Source organism: Harpegnathos saltator, unplaced genomic scaffold (assembly GCF_003227715.2).
Source record: "Harpegnathos saltator strain DR-91 unplaced genomic scaffold, Hsal_v8.6 scaffold403, whole genome shotgun sequence".
Taxonomy (NCBI): domain Eukaryota; kingdom Metazoa; phylum Arthropoda; class Insecta; order Hymenoptera; family Formicidae; genus Harpegnathos; species Harpegnathos saltator.
In genome coordinates this window covers 1,598,062-1,622,032 of record NW_020230210.1, presented here as the reverse complement: position 1 = coordinate 1,622,032, position 23,971 = coordinate 1,598,062, and the positions used below count along the sequence as shown (strand labels likewise).

At 40.8% G+C, this 23,971-nt stretch overlaps 1 protein-coding gene across 1 annotated transcript; it reads left to right on the top strand.

Annotated features, from left to right (window-relative positions):
• The first annotated feature begins 7,155 nt into the window (after positions 1–7,155).
• On the top strand, positions 7,156–22,683 carry LOC105189331 (otoferlin). Its single transcript, XM_011151377.3, has 27 exons — positions 7,156–7,326; positions 7,781–7,925; positions 8,229–8,382; positions 8,566–8,734; positions 9,531–9,720; positions 10,105–10,307; positions 10,674–10,851; positions 11,395–11,588; positions 11,866–12,177; positions 13,111–13,443; positions 13,654–13,770; positions 14,494–14,628; positions 14,779–14,940; positions 15,189–15,458; positions 15,575–15,791; positions 15,889–16,115; positions 16,357–16,422; positions 16,474–16,608; positions 17,454–17,598; positions 18,041–18,170; positions 18,684–19,018; positions 19,388–19,518; positions 20,083–20,270; positions 20,726–20,961; positions 21,590–21,762; positions 21,956–22,056; positions 22,383–22,683. The coding sequence occupies exons 1-27, from the start codon at positions 7,156–7,158 to the stop codon at positions 22,561–22,563; spliced, it is 4,998 nt and encodes a 1,665-aa protein (XP_011149679.2). The 3' UTR covers positions 22,564–22,683.
• Positions 22,684–23,971: the final 1,288 nt, after the last annotated feature.

The following is a 23,971-nucleotide window of genomic DNA, read 5'->3' as shown; positions in this document are numbered from 1 at the left end:
ACGAAGACCAAATGCAATTTGTTATGCACTTTGATTGCGTTTTAAATTTAGAATATTCTGCGCGTTAATGTTATTACATTTTGCATCTGCTATCGCCCGGCAGATTGGAGATTACAGGCGTCACCGAATGGGTCACAGTACAAGTCGTATCGCAGCAGAAATGACCTGCAGTCATCATCACTATATTGGGATATGCGCAGAACAAAAATAAACAGATTACATGCACAGCTGAGAAATTTAATTAGCAAACAGGATGATGAACGAATATGATGATACGATGACATAAAGTGAGCTTCTTAATTCATAAATTCACCGCATTTTCATCGGACAAATATAGCGTCTTCGATGGATGTTTAATGGCATATTTTTAAGAACAATCTGATGAATGGATTCAACTGAAGTCAGTAATAAGTACGTACGCATGATCAAGATTGGTAAACATCAATAACTTAATATTTATGTATTAGAGATGCGCGAACTATTCGAATTCGAATCCCTATCATTCGAATCCGAATAATTCGAAAATTCCGAATCGCAAAGATTCGGATATATTAGCGTTTGTGCGCATCAGGGCATAAAACGGGTCATCTGGGCCTGTATGTTTGAATCCTTAACTTATAAGTAATAATTTAATTATAAATTATTTTAAATATTTAAATATATATTTTACTTTAAGACGATATTACAATATCGATATTCCTTTTCATATTAAAATCTTCTATCATTATTTGCATGTTTAATAGTCATGTTAAATTTTTTAACGATTCGATTCAAATTCGAATGAAATTTCATAGATCCGATTCGATTCGAATTCGAATTAAAAAAATGAGATTCGATTCGATTCGACATAAAAATTCTTGATTCGCACATCTCTATTATGTATACATATAATTTTGAAACCTAGACTCTACGAATTATATAAAATTAGTATTAAAATTATAAACATTTTATTTGTAATATACATATTTTTTGCATTTTTTAATCAAAGTACACTCTCTTAGTACATCTCGACTAAAGTATCCTAGATAATTGAAAATATCTTTTAAAGACTATATTTGAATACTATTTTTTAAACAAAGTTATTTATTTTTATATGCATTTCGCATGTACACATTTAATTAATAATAGATCTATGTCATCGTCACTGTGTCGTTAGTTATCAAAAATAAAGTATCAAGAGAAAAATCAAAAAGAAGATTCAGTTTTACAGATGTTTTAAATCATATTTCCATGTCAAAAAATAATCACATACGAACGTTAACATTTTTAAATCAGGAAATTATCCCCACCATATTCAATCAGAAATTTCATCAGTCCATCAAAGCAAAATGAGTTGATGGATCTGATGGACACGTGATGAGTTCAGCGCTGTAAATAAGAACGCAGTGATGTAACGTATCGATAAATAAAAGAACACTTCGCAACATTTGCGCTTCGTGCGATGGATCAATCGATGAATTGAGAAACTCACCTACAATAACAACATCAATGATGAAGTTATATGAAACACGGCGATGTAATAATACGACGAATTTAGAGATTTGTACATCACGCATAGAATAACCTACACCCTCTCCCTTCCCCTCTCGCCAGCCGCACCAGCGGGCGCCATCATCGTGCTATCAGCGGGAAATAAAACGGTATCACAAGTATTCAAGCGGCAGACGTCGAAGCGGAGTTACGCCGCGGGGGTGATCGCGAGGCTAGTCTGCCCCAAAAAGAAAACTCGTCTCGGGCTCTCAGAAGGAGGAGAGTTCGCGCGATGCAAACACGAGGTATTTCGCGGCGCGCGCGCACGGCGATATGTACGAAGGTGCAGGGCAGAAACATTGTCGGCTCGTAGCTGTCGTCGGCTGAGGAGAGCACTCCGTTAGTTCGAGAGCCCGTTGTGTCTGGCTAACAAGTCGACCCTCGTGGCCCCTCGAGGGTGGTCGGCCCCGGGAGGTCTCCCGATCACGCGCCCGGTATCGGCTACTCGGACACGCCCGCGGTCCGTCATCCCATCATCTACGTTCGAACGGCCGTGCACGACACCGAGAAGCCGAAGAGAGCGGCGAGGGCACCGAAAGAGAGAGAGACCCCGCGCGTGCACGCCCGAAGACGGCCACGGGTACCACCGCGGGAGATAGGATAACGTTCCGCTATTTATACGATGCGGCGGCCCACTTCGGACTGCCTCCAGCCACCCATGAAGAGCGAGTCCGAGGAAGGCTCCGGCTGATAGCTCGCGGTCCGCTCGATTGACATGCTATTGTGATCTTGCGATGGCTCAATTAAATCGCCAGAACATTCGTACACGCGATTAAAATAACTCTTACGAAATGCTGTTGCGAGAGGACTGCTCGGGTCAGCAAGCTCGGTGTGTTCGCCTGGCCGAGTGGCTTCTGCGCCAAGTGCGAACATTACGTGAATCTGTGCGCGAGAGACGACTTTTCTTCGTAAAACAGGTTATTCTCGTGATCGTCAAGCTACCACGCAGCCTCGCTTTGCACGCTGCTCGAAGCGGTACAATTTTTTTCGTAATAATGAAGAGTACGATGATGTCTCCAATGGTTCACTTGGACGCAGAATGCTCTTGAAATTTATCATAAAATTATCTTGTATATCACATTGCTATATTTAGCAACATGGCTTCGAGGATTGTCAGCGGTCGACCTAGAAGAGCAAAAGAATTCCAGGGGAGTGTTATATAAATGCTGCTTAGTTCGGTTAGATATTGTTTAAACTACACGATGACGTTAGACAGACGTTAGACAGACGCGACTATTACGTAATTTAGAATATCGAGAAAGGTAAGCGTGTCCTCTCTTCGGACTTATAACGCGATAGGCAGTAATCTTTCCATCTATAAGCGCTCATCTTCCCATCTATTACGCAAGACAAAGTATTGTTATAACGCAGAATTGACGCATTAATGAAGCTGTCGGCCAAGAGAGCCGCGTCATCGAAGGGATTGAATCTAATTGAGGCGCGACAGACGTCTTCTCGCGTCCCACGATGCTTGAGACAAAAAGCTGCGTTACGGCCGACAAAAAAGCCAGGACGTTTCCCACGTGACCCGTCGAAGCGAGGGAGGCTGAATCTACCCTCCTGCTGATCGCGAGTGCTCTTTGTTTCACGGAACAATAATAATCCGCCGCCCGCTATAAGAACTTCAACGACAAGTACGCGAAAAAACTCGACGGGGAGAGATTATAGAATAAAAAGAATGAGAGATATTAAGAGAGAACGGCGAGAAAGAGCGAGAAAGAGAGAATAAATTAGGCGAAGAGGGAGGAAACCGCTAAGACAGCGAAATAACGTATCTGCCGAAAGACGAATGTTAATCCGCACTAAAGAAGAAAAGCTAAAAGAAAAAAATATCTAAAACAACAACTCACGCATCTATTTTGTCGAGGCGTCCAATAAGCAATCACCAATACGATGATACGAGAGGGGTGAAAGGAAAGATGGGAGGGAGCTGTGAGAAAGAGTAAAAAAAAAATTTACGAGGAAGCAGAGACGAAGGGGCGAGGAAGAGATAGATGGGAGAAAAACGTGGGGAGGTAGAAAGATGCAGAGAGAGAGAGAGAGAGAGAGAGAGAGTGCGGATCATGTAGAGGGTGGAGGCGTACAAAGACTGCGCAAAACACACAAACAGGCGTATTGCAATAATGGCTGTGCGTGTTGTACAAATACGATATCGGGTTGAGGGGGCCGCCGCGCAGACACGTGACCCTCTCAAAGGGCTCGCAGTATAACGAACACCCCCGACGGTGAGGCCCCCCGCAGGGGCCGCTCGTGTTCCGCGACCAGTTAGCGGGGTTAACTTACAACCCTGCGGCCAACACGCTCGTCTCGCGACCTCTGAGAGTTAGCACTCTTTTTTTTATATACTTTTTTTTGCTAACACACTATTGCAACGATCGCGCGCGGTAATTTTGTACGTTTTCCGCGTTTTTCCAGGGACGGGAACTTCTCGACGGATATCGCACTATTGTAACCTGGGCCTTCATTAGAGGCGGGCTGGTTGGCGGATTTGGCCTGATAATGAAGTTGCGGCGCGATAATGAATTTGCGAAACGGAATTTCGAATATATAGCTGACCCTAGTTATCGGATTTTATGACACTTCGTATTTCGATACGCCGATTTATTTCAAAACAAGACTTTTTACAGAGAAAGGTGATTCGCTACATTTTGAATAGAAATTTTGCTAGACAGCGTTAAAGCTGACTTTTTATTCTTCCAATTACTGCAACATTTCCGGATTGCCTTTCTCCTAACGAAAAACGATTTTATTTCACTTGCGACAATTAAATAAATAATATCAAAGGGACGAAACTCTCTTTGTATCTCAGATATTCTCAGACTGTACGACTTTCTACGTTTCTTTCCCCAATTTCCTGTCATAATCAACATATTCGGAAAGTTAATGAAATCTCGATCGTCGCCTACGATTTAATGATGAAACAAATTGACGATCCCCGATACGCCCCCGCAACGACGCGACGATTAATATCCCGGCGATGTTCTCTCATGGGAAAATTTCATACGTCGAACGTGGGCGAACATATTCGCCCTCATTAGCGATCCGCATCCTCGCCTCTTTTCGCGTCCCGAGGGCTCTTTTTTTACGCAAGATTTCCATAATAAAGAGAAACGCCACGATATCGGTGGCGAACGTCGACAATACGTTTCGCGTAGTTGACGATTCGAGTAAGGGAGTGACGGCAATTCAAAGGAATCAGTAGGGTCCTGCGCGCGTAATGGGGGGGGTGTACATTCGGAAACTATTACGGGCACGTGATATCTTTCGACACGTGCTCTTACGACTTGTAAATTGCTCGTGTGCGCGTTCATCCTAAGTCCAGCCGCAAATTGAACGAAGGACTGATTGAAAGGACAAGAAGACAAACGGACTGTGTTACGTCTTTAGACGTATACAGAAATAAAGAGACCGAGAGAGAATTGAGTTCGCTCTACGTAGAATAATCATTCCACATTTATTCAAATTTATAAATGTAAAAAATTTCAAATGTCCAAACTTCTATCTTAAACTTTTATTTTATTTTACTTTATTCTATTTTAAACCTTTATTTTAACGATTTAAACTTCTATTTGCTGAACATATCGAAGTTGACGCGTTATAAATTCTTAATATATCGCGTAACATATGTACTAAAGTTCGTTAAACATATTAAAAATTTAATTCTAAAAATTGCTAAAAATTTGTTAAAAAATTATTATAACCGCTTGGAAGTTTCGTACATACTTTTATATTATTGTTCCCGAGCCACGTGACTTTCAACTAGTGGGACGTGCCTGAGAGACCACTGTTACGTTACTCATCCATACATTTTACATTTTCTCTCTATATTGTAATTTTAGTATTATATTTTTTATTGTATTGGACTTTATTTTAATTTTATAGTATTTAATTTAATTTTACAACATTTAATTTAATTCCCTCTTGACATTCAAATTGTCGAAATGCACATGTAATTCCTTCGGGATAACAACCATTTGCGGTAGCTGTTGAAATAAACAATTCGCAAGGAAATAGAAGCCGACAAAAAATAATGGAGTAACATACTTATTTTATGGGTAGATAATGATAAGAAGAGAAGATTTCTAAAATTAACAAGTTAAATTAAAGAAATAAAGAATTAAAAAAATTTTTAAATAATTTCGCAGGTTAATTTGTTAAGTTAAAGAATTAAAGGAAGTATTAATTTTATAACGTGATGATTAGAAACTTACTCCACTCAAAAACTACGTAATGGTAATATTTGTAATCAATAATTATGCGTCAATATTTTAGTATTTCGACTGTATTGTGATTATACTGTCAGCAGCGGAATAGGTAGGTACTTCCTCGGGTAAAGCTTGTATTTACACGCACTGACACAAAATTGACGTGTGAAGTACACACTTGTGTCTGACAGGATGGCCTTCGATGGAAATGACACGAAGTCGGGGTGGAAGCTATTATTCGAATATGCACGGTTTCCAATTATAGAAAAATCGTTACAGGATAGTACATGTGTCACGTAGTTCGATTCGTACTCGAAAAGATGCTTCAATAAATCCAACGTCACAGTCAGTAATTTGTCGTGGATAGAAATGATTTCTCAGACTATGCCACTTGCATGTCGAAGATGTGAGAGGGCAATAAATTTGTGCCACTGCAATGTTTATCACATAGAAAATAAAAATTAGAGAATTTAAAAAAGAATATTTCCGACGCGTAAAAATAAAGTCGATGGCTAATGTTATACGTAAAATATTGATTTTCGTTTATTAAGAATATGTATTATATACAGATAATTATATAATGTTTAATTTTACCTTTCGCTGTCACAAATAAATTCATATTCGTCAAAATCTTCCGACTTGTAAATCCCTATTTTCCTTTCCGTTTTTGTTAAATTTTATATTTTTGTTCTTTTAAACCAGCAGCAAGTGGTTCACTGAAGTATCTTTAGAGGAGAAACCAAACTATGTGATGAAACTGTCGGTCGGAAAAGATATCCGCAGTGGGTAAGGAAGGAAAACGGATCTTTTATTCATTTATTGCTTTCGCGATAATCATCCACTGGTATTCTCACGTCCGATAAACGTGTAAGAAAAAACACGATAATGATATAATCGATTGTGAGTAAAAATAAGCTCGTTGATAAGTTGTTTTGCTTCTGAATATTTCGTGAGAAACTGTGAAGTTTTGAAATCTTGAGACATAATTATAAATGATATATATACGCAAATAAATGTTTTTTTAATTACAATGGATTATTATTATTATTATTAGCATTATTTTACCATGAATATAATTATTTTACGACGATCTTAAAATGTTTTATATAAAGTATAGAAAAATAAATATACATATATTCTGACGCGCCATAAAAGATGCTTCAGGAAAATGTAAAAATATTTCGCAGAGAATGTAACGAAGATGCGGAAGATCTTACCAGGATGAAACAATCTGATCGAGCACCCTGAAAATACCACCGTATATACACACATGTTCGCCGCTTTTGTACTCGCAACGCATAAATTTCGAGCTATCGCTTTCGTAGTTTCGAGTATGTCGTGAAACAAATAAACGGCAGGTTAAACAAATGCAAATAACACTGGCGTGCGGCCAATATCAGCGATCGATTTTGCGGCAGCGATGCCTTTCAAGAAATTCAGGCCGAAGTTCTCCGTTTACCAAGTTTGCGTAACTATACTAGAGGCGAAGCACTTGCCGCAAAACGCAAACCCATTGGTCGTCGTCAAAGTCGGGAATCGTAAGAGAAAGACAATGGTGCGCGAAAGGACCGATAATCCTGTCTACAACGAGGTGAAGTTGACCGACAGTTTGTCAGGACAACGTCCTGACAACGTGAAAATATCGCGATCGCGTAAAGTTATAACGAGTGGAATTAGCAAATTATTTTACGTGCCCTCGTGAATATTCAAATCTTTTAATTCCCGCTAATGTTTTTTGAATTTTCAAATTCAATTCGGCTTTTGGAATTTTCAAATTCAAAATGTTGATGTATAAATCAATGCAGGATATATACAGGATGAATTATATATATTAATTAATTAAAAGTTGCGTATATTTTGAATTTTTGTTTTAAAAATTCATATTCTAAAAAATTTTCTTTCCCGACAAAATTTTCTAAAATTTAATCGTCCAGTTGTCATCAGAGTAATCGGTATAATTTAATAAGTTATCGTTTTATCTGCGCAACTGTAAATTTACGTCTACATATTTATGTAGTGTGTATAATTCTTTGTATAATATGCAGTACTTCGTGTTCGATTTCACGTGCAGTCTCGAGACTTTGCTCAGCACGAGAATTATGATAGCAGTGTACTTGCGAAACGTTCTTCGACAACTAAAATTTCACGGAAGTATTTCCTTTGAGGTCGCAACAGTATGGGAACAGCCAGGTTAGAAAGAAAAGTATTAAAAACCGAATAAAAAGATAGTTAAATTTTACGAGGAACGAGGCGTAGAATTTATAAATTAAAACGAAATAGATAGTTCAAGTTCCTGTAAGTTATAAACAACCCGCTCTACGAAATAATAAATAACGATATCATCGCGATTTCGATTTTTTATAAAAACCTCGTCTCATGTATGGAAAATCTTGGACTGTCTCACGAATGCCGCTTTTTAGATCGGAAGAATATAGGACGTCTTTGATTTTTCCATAAACAGCATTTTATTTCATAAATGTTATTCGTTTATAGATCGACAATATTTTCACAAATGGGCTGTGCTAATGAACCCAAAAGATCCGGCGGCGGGCCCGAAAGGTTACGTGAAGTGCAATATCGTTGTGAACGTGAGGGGTGAGAAAGTTAAAGTGCACCCCGAAACAGAGGGCGAAGAGGACATCGAAGGGTAATTGCTTTACAGGATAAAGATCAAACACTTCGGCATTATTTACATATATTAACGTGCATATTTATAATTTATATTATATTAATCGGCTTCTCTCTCTGAAATCTCACCGCTCGTACCGATTAATGGCCGAACGATCTCCCGTGCGGATTAAACAAGCGCGTAATGTATGAATAAACGTAGGAACTTGCTGTTGCCCCTCGGAGGTGAAAGCTTGCCTTTCAGGCAACGCGCACGATACATTTTTGTTATTTACCGCGCTGATGGATTACCAGATATGAGCAGCTTATGCAGCAAAAGCGATTTCGAGAACATTAACCCCTACGTGCAAATATCGTTCGCCGGGATGAAAGTACGTTACAGCAAATTATTCGACGTTCTAAATTATTCGACGCTGTTCGGAGATGAAAGTTCACGCTAATTGTCGAGCCTTAATTTCGCGTTAGAATTAAGGTATCTATGCGATATCGCTGATTAATTTTGACCGCTTATAATTTCAAGGCCATTGCGATGTCTTGAACTATCTATTTCGTTTTAATTTATAAATTCTACGCCTCGTTCCCCGTAAAATTTAATTATCTCTTTATTCGGCTTTAACTTAATACTGTTCTTTCTAACCTGGCTTTTTGTTCCTCCAAATTTTGTTGCTTTAATTAAGCCGAATATGCTACTGGAACATTATAATTAGACACGCGCGACTGATCGATCGATGATCACTCAGCGGTTCGCATTGAAATTCCTCGATGACCACGCAGAGCCACGGGCGAAACTTGTCGTTCTGCATTCGGAAGTTTGCGATTCTGCGATTTCGATTGCACTTTCCACTTCACCGCGCCACTTACGACGCGATTAATAGTCACATCTTAACGGCGTTTTACGAACGTATCCGCGGGATCGATCGGACGTTTTGATCGATCTCGGAGTGGAATCCACGGATTTGACTAACGCAGGACAAAATCGGGACATGCGAAATTCATTCGACGCGTATCCATCGCGGTGCGGTGGAAATTCCAGCACTTTGGAAATATATTCGCGGCGCAATAAATTCCGGAGATATGTCACACCCGCGCCTCGCGCGGAAAGAATTGCGAGCCGAAGACCCAGCACGCCCGCGCCGATCGCGGAATCACAGAACGTGAGGTTTCCAGGGGGCGACGAGTGAAGAGTGGCAGACCTACTCCCCGAAATTCCACGAGGGTATCATTTTTAAGGAGATGTTCCCCGCGCTCTGCCATCGTGTGAGGATCGCTATAAAACACCGTATCGACAGCCTTCGAACTTGCGTGGTCGCAGTTCATACCCTGGATATGGCGAAGATTTCGAATTCCGAGGAATACGGCAAGTGTTATTCCTCGTCAAATGTACAAATACCTGGGGACACTCCCTTTCCCGGAAAATAGACGACTGCTTTGGGTTTGAGCGAACTTATCGGTGATAACTTGGAATATTTTATACATCGTTTTCTATCTCTTCCGTAACGATATCTTCTTACGAGATTTAAGACAACTATTCATTCAGCAAACTTTTGGAACAGATTTCGTTACGTGACAAACTTTTAGGTAGACATACGTAAATTCGCATAGATTTAAAACAAACTGGTGCTTTCAAGTTTAGCCTGGGCTGAATTTAAACGTATATATTGAAGTTCAAGTAATAACGTGAGAGCGCGACGCGACGCGGGAAATTACGAAAGGTAGCAGGAAACATTTAGCCTTTCAACAGGATTTCTCCCAACTTACGGACCGTCTTTCATCCACTTTTACGGATCCGGGTCGGTGGAAAAGAACGGCTGCTCGGGCAAATGCTTGACGGCTTTGCCTTTGTATCGTGGAAGGGTGCTCGTGTCGCTGAAAACTGAAATGGATGACCCGAACGCATCCCCCGGAATCGGAGTCGAGACAGTTCCAGCATTTCCCATTATCGAGGTGATTCGCTTTCTCTATGTTTTATTTTCGCGGTTATTACCATATTCATACATGCTGATTTTCGGCTTCTGTCATAATCGCGCAAATTCGTTGTCTTTTGGTAACCATAATATCTTATGTAATAATTATAACAATTTTAACAATTGTCTCAATTTATGCTCAAAGAAGTGCGATATATGTAGTTTAATAGGAATGTCCACATTCCTAAATATTTATTAGAAAAGTTTACAGAAACGGATTAAGAGATATCAAAAATTATGACTCGAGGAAATTAAAAATATTTATTGCGATATAAAATAATTGAAGCCAACGCAGTCCGTAGTCCGAGATAGACTGTACTCAGCACAAAAAATTGTTTAAATCTAGAAAAATTTCTGGTCGACCGAGGAATATCTTCTGGTCGGCGTATTGTATGACGTGTGCATGATCGACCGTTCTCGATTCGGGTCAAAATCGATCAGCTTCGAATTGAGCCTGGGTAACGCAGGCAATCAGCAATTCCCACGCAGCCAATGCGCCGAGAACAATAACGACGGCCAATCAGGTGCCCCATAGACTTTTATTTCCACCGGTTATATCGTTGCTTCTATATAAAGCTTATTTTAATGCTAAATGTAATTGCTGTGTGAACAGATGGAAAAGGAAACGAGAAAGTTTTGGTTTACATCGATTTCAAGTATCTAATAGCCCCCACACTCCCTCCTCTTTATCTTCTTTTATCATTTTAATTTAATAAAAGCACGTAATCACGTTATCGACCCCGTCAACTGCAATCTCTAAAAGACGGTTCATGATAACAAGACAAATTCTCAAACGCGATAGAGGGACGAGCATTGCGAGAGAGGAAATTCATGTTCCGCAACGCGCTCCTTTTCGATAAAACCGCGACATCGCGAAGTATCGGAGACTGCGACAATCTTTCTCGCGTCTACGTTCCGGAAAATTTGTCACTATTGTTGAAGGTCATTTTGTACGCTTGTCGTGAAAAATACGCTTTCGCTGTCGACATGAGGCGAACACTAAACTCATTCAGCGCTAAATGCACGACGACGATATATCGCTTTTTCCCCATTTTCGTCCTCGGCAGAAAACGAATTGCGGGAAAAGCGGCCGAGCTTCGTAAGTCAATCAGTATCGCGAGCTACAGGCACCCTGGACGGCAGGTATAATTATCTGCCCCTGGGCTCTAGGAAGCCCTGTTTGTACGTGAAATCCTGGTGGCCAAATTTGGAATATCGAATGTACAACAGCAACAATTTTCAATGTATTGCCGATTTTCTGGTTAGTTACAATTATCATTTATGTCTAACACTTTTCTTTCTTTTTTATCGAGGATGCATTGATTTGTTATTTCGCTACGGTTTCGGTGACGAATTGGACATTGCTTAGAAAAAGATCCGATCGTTGGAAATATTTAATCTTATCTCACTGAACATTCGAGAAAATGAATAATTACTGGGTTGATCGATGACTGATAATGAACCTAGCGTGTTTTCAAGTCGAAAATACGAGTAATTCTATGAATTCTATCGCGAGAAGCATTCTAATCCGCTCGTAGGAGGGAAGACTGGAAAAACTAGAGGCTCTTATAGCCGTGGAGAATCCTAAAGCATTCGCGACCTACAACGAGATGATTCACGCGTTGAGAGCTCACTGCGCGCGCTATTTGCAAATACTGGATGGCAACAAGTACGACGAAAGCGCGACCACTAAGCTCGATCGTCATCGCGCGAATCTCTGCCGCAGAACCATCGCGAATATTCTCAAGAGGATCAGGATCAACGGTGAACTCCCCAACAACAATTACATGAGAATCGCGATGATTCACGCGTACGAGTACTTGAAGAGACTGCGAGACCTGTGCGAAGAGGTGAGTCGACGACTCGAGACGGTCCGGTGTTCTTCATCGAAATAACGAGAAGTAAACGCTATTAGTCGGATATACGACGAATCATTTAAACCGATGTGAACCTGCCAAACAACTTAATCAAAAAAAAAAAAAAAATTCTTAATACTTTCGATCGTATTTCGTTTGTACCTGTTTGTATCACTTTTTGTTTCGTTTGTACCTCAAAGAATAAAAAGATAGGGGGAAGGGGAAAAATAGACAGCAAGCAAGATATGGCCGAAAACGGTCAACGCCATCCGAAAGAGAATCGTTTGTATCTGTTTGTACAACTTCCTTCAAATCGTTTGTACCTGAAAGAAACCGGAAGTACAGAATTTTCAAAAATCATCCAAGAGGTACTTTCGCCAATTTTTGAGATATCGCAAAACGGCCAACGCTATTCGAAAGAGAATCGTTTGTACCTCTCTTCAAATTGTTTGTACCTCAAAGGGACCGAAAGTACGAAAGTAACCTTCCGACATATTTTGAAGATCCTGTACTTCCGGTTCCTTTGAGGTACAAACGATTTGAAGACAGGTATAAACGGGTACAAACGATTCTCTCTCGAATGACATTGGCGAATGGTTTTGCGATATCTCCAAAATTAGCGAAAGTATCTTTTGGACGATTTTTAAAGATTCTGCACTTCCGGTTCCTTCGAGGTGCAAACGGGTACAAACGATTCTCTTTCGGATGGTGTTGGCCGTTTTCGGATATCTTATACATGCTTGCTGGCTATTTTTCTCCCTCCCCCTATCTTTTTATCCTTAGAGATACAAACGAAACAAAAAGTGGCACAAAAACAGGTACAAACGAAGTACAATCGAACCGTATTGCGAATTTTTTTTTATCAAGTTGTTTGCCAGGTTCGCATCGGTGTATCATTTGACTCCGTCTTCGCCTTCGTTCAATTAGCCTCAGCACAGTCTCCCGGACGTCTTCGTCTGGATGATCGCTGGCTCGAAGAGAGTCGCTTACTCGCGCTTACCCGCGCAGCAGATTATCTACTCCGAGGAAACCGCCGAGATGAACGATAAACGCGGCCGGTTAATCAGCCTCTTCCCGAGGAATCCGGAGGACGAAGCCGAAGCTGTCGAATATAGCGCCTGCAAGATCGAAACCTTCCTCTGGCTCGGCAACGCGAAGTACGTTACCGCCTGCTGGAGCGCGATTCCACCGGGATACGAGGTCGATCACGGCGGAAACGTCGATAACTTCCCGAAGTACCTCGAGTACAATCAGTCCTCGGTGAGAAAATAGCGAGAACGATCATCGGGAGAGCGTTGCGGCGCTCGCGAGCGAAGCGTGACGTGACAAAATGTAAAAGGAAAGAGAGGACGCGGGGGAAAAAGAGGGAGAGAAAATAATCGATCGGGTGCAGCGATAAGCGCGCAAAATTAGAAATCGGCTCGTGCACGCAAAAACAACGTTATGACAATGACAACGGTATTGTTGCAGACGTTCCAGCTGCGTGCGCACATATTCCAGGGCCGCTTTAATCCCGGCCCGGACAATTTCGGCCTGCTCGATCCGTTTATCAGCGTTGCGTTCCGGGGATGCACGGCTACCACGCAAGTGAGTTATGCGAGATTTTAATGGAACATGATCGCGCGTGACGTGCAAAGTTTACTCTCCTCGTTTGCGGATACTTGGATTACGAAATTTCGAGCGGAGTTTAACTTGCCTGCCATCTCTCGCAGATGCTGTATTGCGATAATCGCATTTCGCGTGTTGTTCATGCTACGTGTGCGCACGCAATAATAACCCTTGTCAGGAGCGTTGCAAAAATTTCTACCGTATTTCTGCTTCTCTATCTGACATTTCACTTCCACGAGTGCGCGAGGACACTGACGGATGCAACGCGAGTATGATTAATGTTACACGTCGAACGTCGCATTTAAATGAAGGCATCGCTTTCATCAATGTGTCGGTTCAGCACAGTGTATCCATTTGGTGAAAGTGAATTAAGGAGCTTAATAATGATGGTGAAACATTTCAGAGTAATATCAATCTGTCGCGTCGTACTTGTCTGTATCGCATCAATAATTTTATCGATTATATTATAGAGAAAGATTTGTTCTATTGCGTTTATGTGAAATTTGAAATATGGAGGTACGTATAATTGAAAAAAAATTGAAAAGATAAAAACTACGCGAAAGAAAATTACGTTAAATTGAAGTTGCAAATTCTGTTTAAAAAATGTCTGCGAAAGAGAGAGACGTTCGTACGTTTGTGCGCGCGCGTTGCTACTAAAATATTACCTCGAAATGAACATCCGGTGTAATTTTGTGTGCGCAGACAATACGACAAAGCTTTCATCCGTTTTGGGACCAGACATTGATATTTCCTCCGGTCACTTTGCACGGTACGAAGGAGTTCATTAAATCGCACCCACCCGAAGTTGTCTTGCAAGTCTACAATCAGGACTTGTGCGTAAGCAGAACGATGAATTTTTTAGCGCTAGTGAAAAGGAAACGCGCGATGAGAAATATAACACAAATATTTCTAATGCTTTTTTGTGATTACCGGACTGCAATTGCAAGTGCGTTGTATGTTTCACGCTCCGCACGAAAAATCATGCAGGACACGAAGGAATTTTGCGGCAGGTGCATCGCGGTGCCATTAGTGAAGCTCGCAACAGAAACCTACTCGCCGCCCGAATTCCCACCGAAATTGGAATGGCACAAATTTCAATCGCAAAAAGATTGCGCCGGTTCCGTGCTCGCCGCTTTCGAGCTGATAGAAGTGAGCCATCCACCTTTTCTCTCGCGTGCGATAAATCTTGAAAAGTGCGAGCTCCGTTCTTTCCTCAATAAGTAATATAATGTACATTATCCCAACACCATCGCTTCTTGTATCTTCGTGCATGTAATGCACCCGCCATTGATTTTCTCTCCGGCTTGAAAAAGGAGAAAGAAAAGGACGCTATTAACCTCTAGGATACTATCAGAGGGTATTCAGTGCAATGGCCGATAAAATATACATATATGCAGACGGAAAGCGAGGAACACGCAGACATTTCGATGAACGTGTCAACGGAGGACAAGATTTACAGCATCCCGCCGGACATCAGGCCGAAAATGGCGAACCACAGGTTGGAGGTGGTCTTTTGGGGTGTTCGCGACATGAAGAAGATAAACTATATGCCGGTACTGAGACCAAGAATTATAGTCGAGTGCGCCGGAGTCCACATCAAGTCGACGGTAATTGAGGACGCCGCGAAATTCAGCAACTTCCAAGAACCGCACATTATGATCGAGCTGGTAATTGCAGAGCGATTGTAAAGTAGAGATTGTCGTTCCATAATAAGAAGAAAACTGACGCGATGGTGGCGAGGAAACGAACCTCGCGCTTTAAAATGCATTACTCACCAACCAAGGAAATGCCAGAGCTCGACGTTTACTATCCGAGCGTCACCATAAAGGCCTACGAATCCCGCGGATTCGGTTGCTTCAAGTACGCCGGGATCTGCACTATCCCCAGCATTCGCATGTTTCTGGAGCAATTAATAACCGCGGAGGACTATAATAAGCAGATATACGAGTCGAAATTTCTATGGAAATTTCAGCCGGCGAAGCCGGAGGCGACGATAATGTGTAAGTGAGTTCTCGATCCAAAAGCGAAAAACCGAGATGTAAAAACTATTTTATCGTGTAAAATCATTCCTATATTGTTTTATCGTCGTGCGGACAGTGCCTTTGCCGGCGGATTATAGCCCCTCGAAAGAGGAAAAGAAAGGTCTAATCGCGTACAAGAGAATGGCTGGAACTGATATCTACTCCAAGCTGAAGAGACTGCTCGCGATAATAAAGCGGATATTGAAATTTGATTTTCCTACCAAGAGGAAGAAAATGGAGATACAGAAGGATGATGACGACGAGACTCTCGATTGGTGGAGTAAATACTTTGCTTCCCTTCAGGTACGCAAGATGCAATCATGGAATCGGTTCGAGCACGCAGCTGCTCTACTAAATTTCTTCTTAATTCTACCTCGGCAACTCAGAAGTTACTCGAATCAGTTTTACTTGCTCATAATACTTCAGTCACGCTGCTGCTAAATGAACCGATTCTGACGATTGCTACGTAGAACAAGGGAATTTCGACTAAAGCCAATCGAGGCAGCCAATACACGCAAATTAATGTGTCACATTCGATCCGTAGGAAGAGAGAAACCGAGAGCTGGGAATTACAACAGCGTTCCGTCGTAAACTCGTGGCGACGTTCAAGGTACACTTTAATGCGCTTGTATGAACTTGAGAGCTCAGACATTGAAATCAGATCTATTCCACGGAACTAGAGACACAGCCGGAATTCGAAGGGTTTCAAGATCGTATCCGCACTTTTGAACTATGGCGGGGCAGAAAGTGCGAGAATCACGATCAAGCCGAGGATAATTACGTCGGCATATTTAAGGTTTATTTAAGGCATAATTTAAGATTTATTATGTGTGCAAGAATGTGTTATTTCTCGGGGTAATCTAATTTATGTCAAATTAGCAGAAAATTATTTCTTATCTTTGAGAACGTTCCATCTAGATTTTTCTCGATATGGGGGGACAGGGTGTCCGGGCGGGATCTTTTGGAAAAGAAAAATTGGGAAGATTAATCGGATCAGACTGAGAGGAAAAGTCATAAACCATTTTGCAAAAGTCGCAATAGTTATTAAGTTATTAATGATTAATTAATAATTAATTATTAATGATTAATTATGACTACATCCAGAAGCTCTTTTAATTGGTAACTTGAAAACTTACTTGCAAAATGAATAAAGAACTTTTTTATTCAAAATTAACTAATCTACAATTATATGACGGCTGTTATGTCTAGCGACAGGTTCAAGATTCAAAGTTCAAAGTTCAATATACTCATATCTATCGTTAGACACAATAGCCGTCATATAATTGCAAATCAGGTCATTCTGAAGAAAAAAGTGCTTTACCATTTTGCAAAAAAAGTATGCAAATTTTCAAGTTATCAATTAAAAGAGTCATTTTCAATCATTAATAACTTAATAACTATTGCGATTTTTGCAAAATGGTACTTGACTCTTCTTCTCAGTTTGATCTGATTAATCTTCACAATTTTTCTCTCCCAAAAGCGGACCTCAGACATCCTGTATAATAGATAAATCAGTCGAGTGTTTCGAACGCACAATCACAAATAGAGAGCGAGCAAGTATGTAAATATATCAAAAGTTTTGGCTAAATGAAAAATGTACTTGATTCGCAATTGAACTGAACATTTTGAATATCTTTGCAGGGACACATTTCTGTATACCGATGGCCGCACCCTGACAACCTCCCATGCAAAACGAGGAGCGGGAAAGACGCGGCTAATGGCCTGTGCAACGATTATCCACCTCAAGAGTCTGTTAAGCTTCTCGTTAGACTCTACGTTGTAAAGGGTCAGTCATACGCAAAAAAGTTCATCAAAAAAAGAGGATCATGCGTAACTGCGAAGGAGAAATTAATTCTCGAAAATAGCCTTCGCGACTTGTTTTTCGTTAATTAGAGCGTTTCCAAGAAAGAGGGATAAAGAGAAAACTTTAGAAAGTAAACTTTAGAAAGTAAAAAGGCGAGGAATATTTAGAAAACTTTACGAGACAAACACGAATGCCGAAATCATCAAAGATCTATCGGGGACTATAAAACGGAGACGAGCGCGATTTTTGTGAAACATCATGCGCCATTTTTTGATGAAACATTGATTGTCTCGAATTTCTGAGCAATGATATATCGTTCGTACTTCCATTTCATTCGCTTTTACGTCACATCCTGTACTTCTCGATAAACAAAGCACGTCTTCGGTATCGGAGCCGACAGTAAATTTGCCTCCCGCACGCACAGGGATCAACTTACAACCCAAGGATCCTCTCACCGGTAAATCTGACCCATACCTCTACGTGAAGTTGGGAAAAAATTCTATAAGTGACAGGAAGAATTATATTGCCAATCAATTGAACCCCACGTTCGGCCGGTAAGGTCTACAAAAAACCGCCAGCGCTCTTTTCCAAGGCGCCGCGAAGCGTGGCGCTTCGCCCTCTGGACGTTATCGGAAAATATATTTTATCGATATCAATCTGTGCATCCATGCGTATCGACTTTTTGTAGCTTTCAAAGCTGCGCGATCGGAGTTTTTAGTTAGTCTGTTGACGGCAGTAGTGATAGAGACAGGATATTACTTTATCGAGAAGAATATTATTTCATTAAATAATTCGTTTTTCTTCTTCGGAAGATATAAGAGACAATAGACGGTCGTTCGGCTCTTCGGTAACGAACGCTCCCTATAGATTTAATATTAAAGCTGAAAACCGTCAGACATGCCAAATCATTCTAATATTTTTGAAATCGTAAATTCTGTCAGACTGACACAAAATACACTTTTCCCGCCGAATTGTCGAATTAACAATAACAAAAATTTACTTCCGAGCGAAGACGAGACAAATGACCGCGAGCAATCCCTGAGCAATCTCTCTATATTGTCCGGCAGGATGTTCGAGATCGAGGCGAGTTTCCCGCGAGATTACAAACTGACAATTCAAGTGTGGGATTACGACGCGGCGACGGCTGACGATTTGATCGGCGAGACGCGAATTGACATCGAGAATCGATTTTACAGCCGGCATCGGGCGCACTGCGGAATCGCGGACGTTTACAGCAGCGCGGGTTACAACGTTTGGCGGGATCGCGAGAGACCGACGCAGATCCTGGAGCTCCTCTGCAGAACGAACAACCTGCCGTCGCCGGAATATCGCGAAGGCGAAGTTAAGATTGGCAAACAAATTTTCCCCTTCCAGGTCGCGGTCGAACGCGAGGACGAAGCCGGTGCGTAACAGCAATGAGTCATATTACGATAAATGAAACCATCAAGTACACTGGCGCCTCTCTCGGCGGATAATTTGTCCGAAAACTTAGCAAATTTGTACGCTTTTAAACGCCTAAATGGGGTAACATCCTTCGCTCCGCCTCGCTATAAGTATACCCCGCATTGAAAACGTTTTCGCGAGAAGAGTTGAAAGAATTTTGAGCAAAGGAAGGGAGGGAGGGAGGGAGGGAGAGACGCTTTGGAAATAGAGGAAACTTTCATTTGAACGTCGTTGCCGGCAACGAATGAACTTTCGTAGCTCCGCATCACGTACGCGGTGAAGTAACACGTAAACGTATTTATTTCAAATGATCGATGCGCGCCGACAGACAGGAAAGAATGCATGGCTCTGAACGTGCTTCATCGCTGGCAAGATTTCCCCATCTGTGGATGCGCTCTGGTGCCAGAGCACGTTGAGAGGCGATCGCTTTTCAACGCTAAGAGGCCCGGCCTCGAGCAGGTAACACATAACATGCGCGACCTTATGCTCTATGAGAAGTAACCTCGCGCGCCCCTTGGCAAACGTGATCGTCATACGACCGTTGTTTTTTTCCGCGGGGGCGAAGCCATATATCCTAATTATTTTGCCGAGCTACGCTTCTCTGATCCTCGACTGGAATAAATCAGGACGTCGGGGCGACGTCTCTTGTGGTGTTAAGTATTTATGCCAGAACGTCGGAGACGCGCTCGCCTTATCGGACGCATTAAACCATAACGGATGATGATGAAATAGAAACGTTTCCTCAACGACTCCGTCCGGTGGCTCCGCGATTAGACTCCGTATTTTAAACCGCGTCTCAATGCGCCTCAATTTAAAGCGATATTACTCTCTGTGATAAAAAAATCCTCCCTCGCTTCTACGTTTTCTCGTTTGCTCGTTCGTACGGCTAACCGATGCAGCTCGTTTTATGTTCTATTTTGCGGGAGGACGGAAAAACCACGGAAATTACACGTCACAAGGGAAGTTCCTCTGCGGCCGCGACCGCACAGCGTCAACGTAATCGACGTACGAATATCGTCGCAGGGCAAGCTGGAGTTATGGATCGACATGTTTCGAATCGGACAACTGCCGCCGAAATCGGCGACCGATATCGCTCCTCAGACACCGGAGGAGTATGAGATTCGCGTGATTATTTGGAATGCCGAGGATGTGCCGCTGGTCGAAAGTCAATTTCTCACTGGCGAGAAGTGCTCCGACATTTACGTCAAAGGGTACGTCATCGCGAATGTGTGAAAAACGACGAACAAGTTTTTTTACACGATTGCACGGCAATTCGAGAGCACTTTGTGGTAAAATTGCGAAAGCATGTTTGCAACCATTACAACATCCCACCAAGTCATATCCGCACTCTTTTTTTCATATGATTGACGAACAGATTCGTTTACTTTTCTCTCTCCCTCTCTCTCTCTCTCTCTCTCTCTCTCTCTCTTTCTCTTGACACGGTAATTCGATATTGAGAGACAGGTCGTTTAAAACGTTTCATTCCAGAATGTACCAGACGTTAATCTGATTCGTAATCAATTTTTCGATATATAATCGTTCTTAATTCCAATGCGATAAATTATTCAATTTCATCGAGGGGTCGGTCGATCGATTATGTCGATAATCAGATATCCGCAATCGGATTAGAAAAGCGGTTTGCAATTCGCTCCAAATAATTGCGCAGATGGATCCTATATGAGGACTATCAGAAGACCGACGTTCACTATAATTCGCTAAACGGCGAGGGTAACTTCAATTGGAGATTCGTGTTTCGCGTCACGTACTCGAAGGGTGAGAACGTCATGATAGTACGTCGGAAACTGTCGTTGTTTGCCAAAAACGAGACGGAGGAGAAGCTGCCCTGCAGACTTTGCCTGCAAGTCTGGGATAGCGATCACTTTTCGTCGGACGATTTTCTAGGTAATTAAAATATCCTGTCGGTCGGTAGCGCTAAGGAAACGTCATTTTCATAACGATTCTTTTGTTTTTATATTCTAGTCGGTTTATTGCAATATTTATATGTAGAAGCTTATTTTATTGTATTTATATTGTGTTCATTTATATGTAGAATCAATATTTTAACAAAAATTTTTGTATTAAACTGGGAATATGTATGTACCTAGAATTTGCAGCGAAAACTAAAACATTCCTTGTAACAAAAGCTTCCATTTTCAAGACAGGAAAACGATTTTAAAAGTACTGCTGGTGCATATAAGTACCGATCAGCTCGAAGGGGTTGAAGAGACAGATTACAGAAAAATATTGCCTACGATATTCAGATATTCTTATATTTTACAGAATTAATACCTAATTTTTTCGCTATAATTTGGAACTATAATTTTGACTGTAAGCAGGAAATTGCAAGTTTTGAAAATAAATCTAACGTTAAGAAAGTGCTTATTTCTTGTTTAATAATCTTGTCTGATAATAGTTTATTAATTTATTAGTTTAATAATTTATTTCTTATTTATTAGTTTGTAACTGACATAAGATTCGCGAGATATGTGCTTGCTACATATTTTCTAAGACGGAAATCAACATATTGCAGGAGAATTAACGCTGAACCTGTCAAGAATGCCGCGAGGCAGTTCGGTTCCTAAGAAATGTACATTAAAATTGCTCGACTCGCAATTGCCCACAGTGAATCTATTCAAAATTACACGAACTAAAGCTTGGTGGCCTCTTGCGCGCAGCGTCAATGCCGGGAAGTACATTCAAGCGGTAAGTCACTTGAAAAAAATGCTTTTGACAGTTCGATAAATCAGACACATATAATATCAAAAAACCTATCAAAATTTTACTACTAAGTTACGCTTTTACCGCAGAAGATGTGTATAATTCCGGAAAAATATGTGCAGAAGGTTTGAGACGAAAGGGTTTAATTTAATTTGCTTAAGAATGCCGCTTATTACAGGGTAAAATCGAGCTAGAAATATCCGTTTTACGAGCAAAAGACGCGGATAATCAACCAGCTGGCAGAGGAAGAGATCCACCGCAAAACCTTCCACCTCCAAGGTTTATCCATATTCTTACTCATTTTTTAATTGCTCATAGACTTTATAATATGTTTGTTGAATAAACATTGTTTATTTATAAAATGTTTTTTCTTTGGTAGCTTATTTCTTATATCGTAACTTGTAATGTAACAAAAAAAATTATCAATTTCGATTAGACGCAATTGTCTGATAAAAAATCTAACGATACATCTCACAACAATATTTTCCATCGAAAGAGAAGTAAAAAATATCCGGCTTTTTACTAAAACTAATTTTTCAATCACTGCGTCCCTATGTATACACATACGTATTTCTAATTATTAATTATTATACACGTGTTTACAGGCGTCCTGATACTTCCTTCTCCTGGTTTCGTAATCCATGGAGGGCGTTCTACTTCGTTGTTTGTCGCTATTATAAATGGCGAATAGTGTGCTGCTTCCTGTGCGTCCTACTTGTAATGCTTGTAGCGTGCGGAGTATATGCTTTCCCCGGATATTTTGTTAAACGTCTCTTAGGTGCTTAATCCTCGCGTGAGTATGCGACTCGACGACCGATGTTTCGTCTGACAAACTTACCGAACGCTTGCATTTCTAATTGACGGTTAAGAAATAAGTTAGTCAAATATGTTTTTAGTCACGTGTAATCCATCCGTTTGTTAATATGTTAGAGGTACAAATAATTAACGCTTCGTTGAATCCTAACATGTATGGCTTTAGATATTTCGCAATAAAACTAAACAGAAGGTGATATTAATTCTGTGCACAATTGACACAATGGACAATATTCTATACTCATTAAGCGTAATAAATCAGTTTCAGTTCTGATTAAATTTGATGGTTAAAATGTGTGTACTCTTGTTCTATAACCTATATTCTATAACTATAATTATATATGAAGCTTATCGCGTTTGTCAAGAAATACTCAATTATTACTTGTGCCGATAATCGTCAATCATTAGAATAAAAGCTAAAGATTAATTATTCCTTAACGATAATCAAGAGACAAGTTGGATTTTTGGCAGCGGTATTCCTATCTTAAATCTTAGAGGATACGCTAAAAACAGCATTCTTTGATTGCGGTATAAAAAGTTCCCAACGTTAATGACGTGATCACCGCTCGTAATGATGATATTAAATTATGCCGTTTTCCAATTACGACTGACCGCGATATTGGACAGCGGGATAAACCATTCCATGAATTAATTAATGCTTTATGACGACTTATGCGTCGTATTGCTTTCGATATAAATAATACAAGTAACGAACTTAATGTGCCCAGGTTACGAGCAATAAAATGCATTCGTATTGCGGGATAAAACGTCGCGCATTACGCCTTCGCGTGTCTCGTTATTAATTAATAGGCCGCCGATCGATGATAATAGATTAACTGAGATATGACAATACAGCGGATGTCATTTCGATGTTACCGACGATGAATAAATTTCAGTCAGGCTCATCAAAAAATATAGTCGCAGATTTTGCTATCGGAAACGATTACGCAAATATTTTACATGACAAATGAAGCGTTTCTTTTTTAGAGGTTATTGCTTGCGCATGACCGGCTTCAAACGCGATTTCACGCGACAAATTGTTAACGTGTCACGTGTGACTTTGTTATATATCGATCAACAGAACACTCAACAGACTAATCCTTTCACGCGCTAATTGATTAAAAACTGAAAGCATGTTTTTTTAATTATCTTGATTGTACGTTTAGTTTCTCTCCCTACGGTCGTGTGAGATTAAAATATCTCACGCAATCGCGTTTTTATAAACTAACAAGTTTTTGTAATAACATTCTATGCACTTGGAGGTAATGTGCTTTGCTAAATTAAAACGGAAAAAGATACGCACGCTCGCGTCGATGAGACTGGAGACTTTCGTGTTTAGTGCCGGGGAAGGTCATAGAATCATAGAAGTGTCATAGAAAGG

Bases quoted from the DNA above. Each gene is read 5' to 3' on its own strand.
- LOC105189331 (XM_011151377.3), top strand. From the start codon at position 7,156: ATGCCTTTCAAGAAATTCAGGCCGAAGTTCTCCGTTTACCAAGTTTGC. The intron at 7,327-7,780 runs GTGAAGTTGACC...TATAATATGCAG, and splicing joins ATAATCCTGTCTACAACGAG to TACTTCGTGTTCGATTTCAC. The intron at 16,423-16,473 runs GTACACTTTAAT...CATTGAAATCAG, and splicing joins AACTCGTGGCGACGTTCAAG to ATCTATTCCACGGAACTAGA.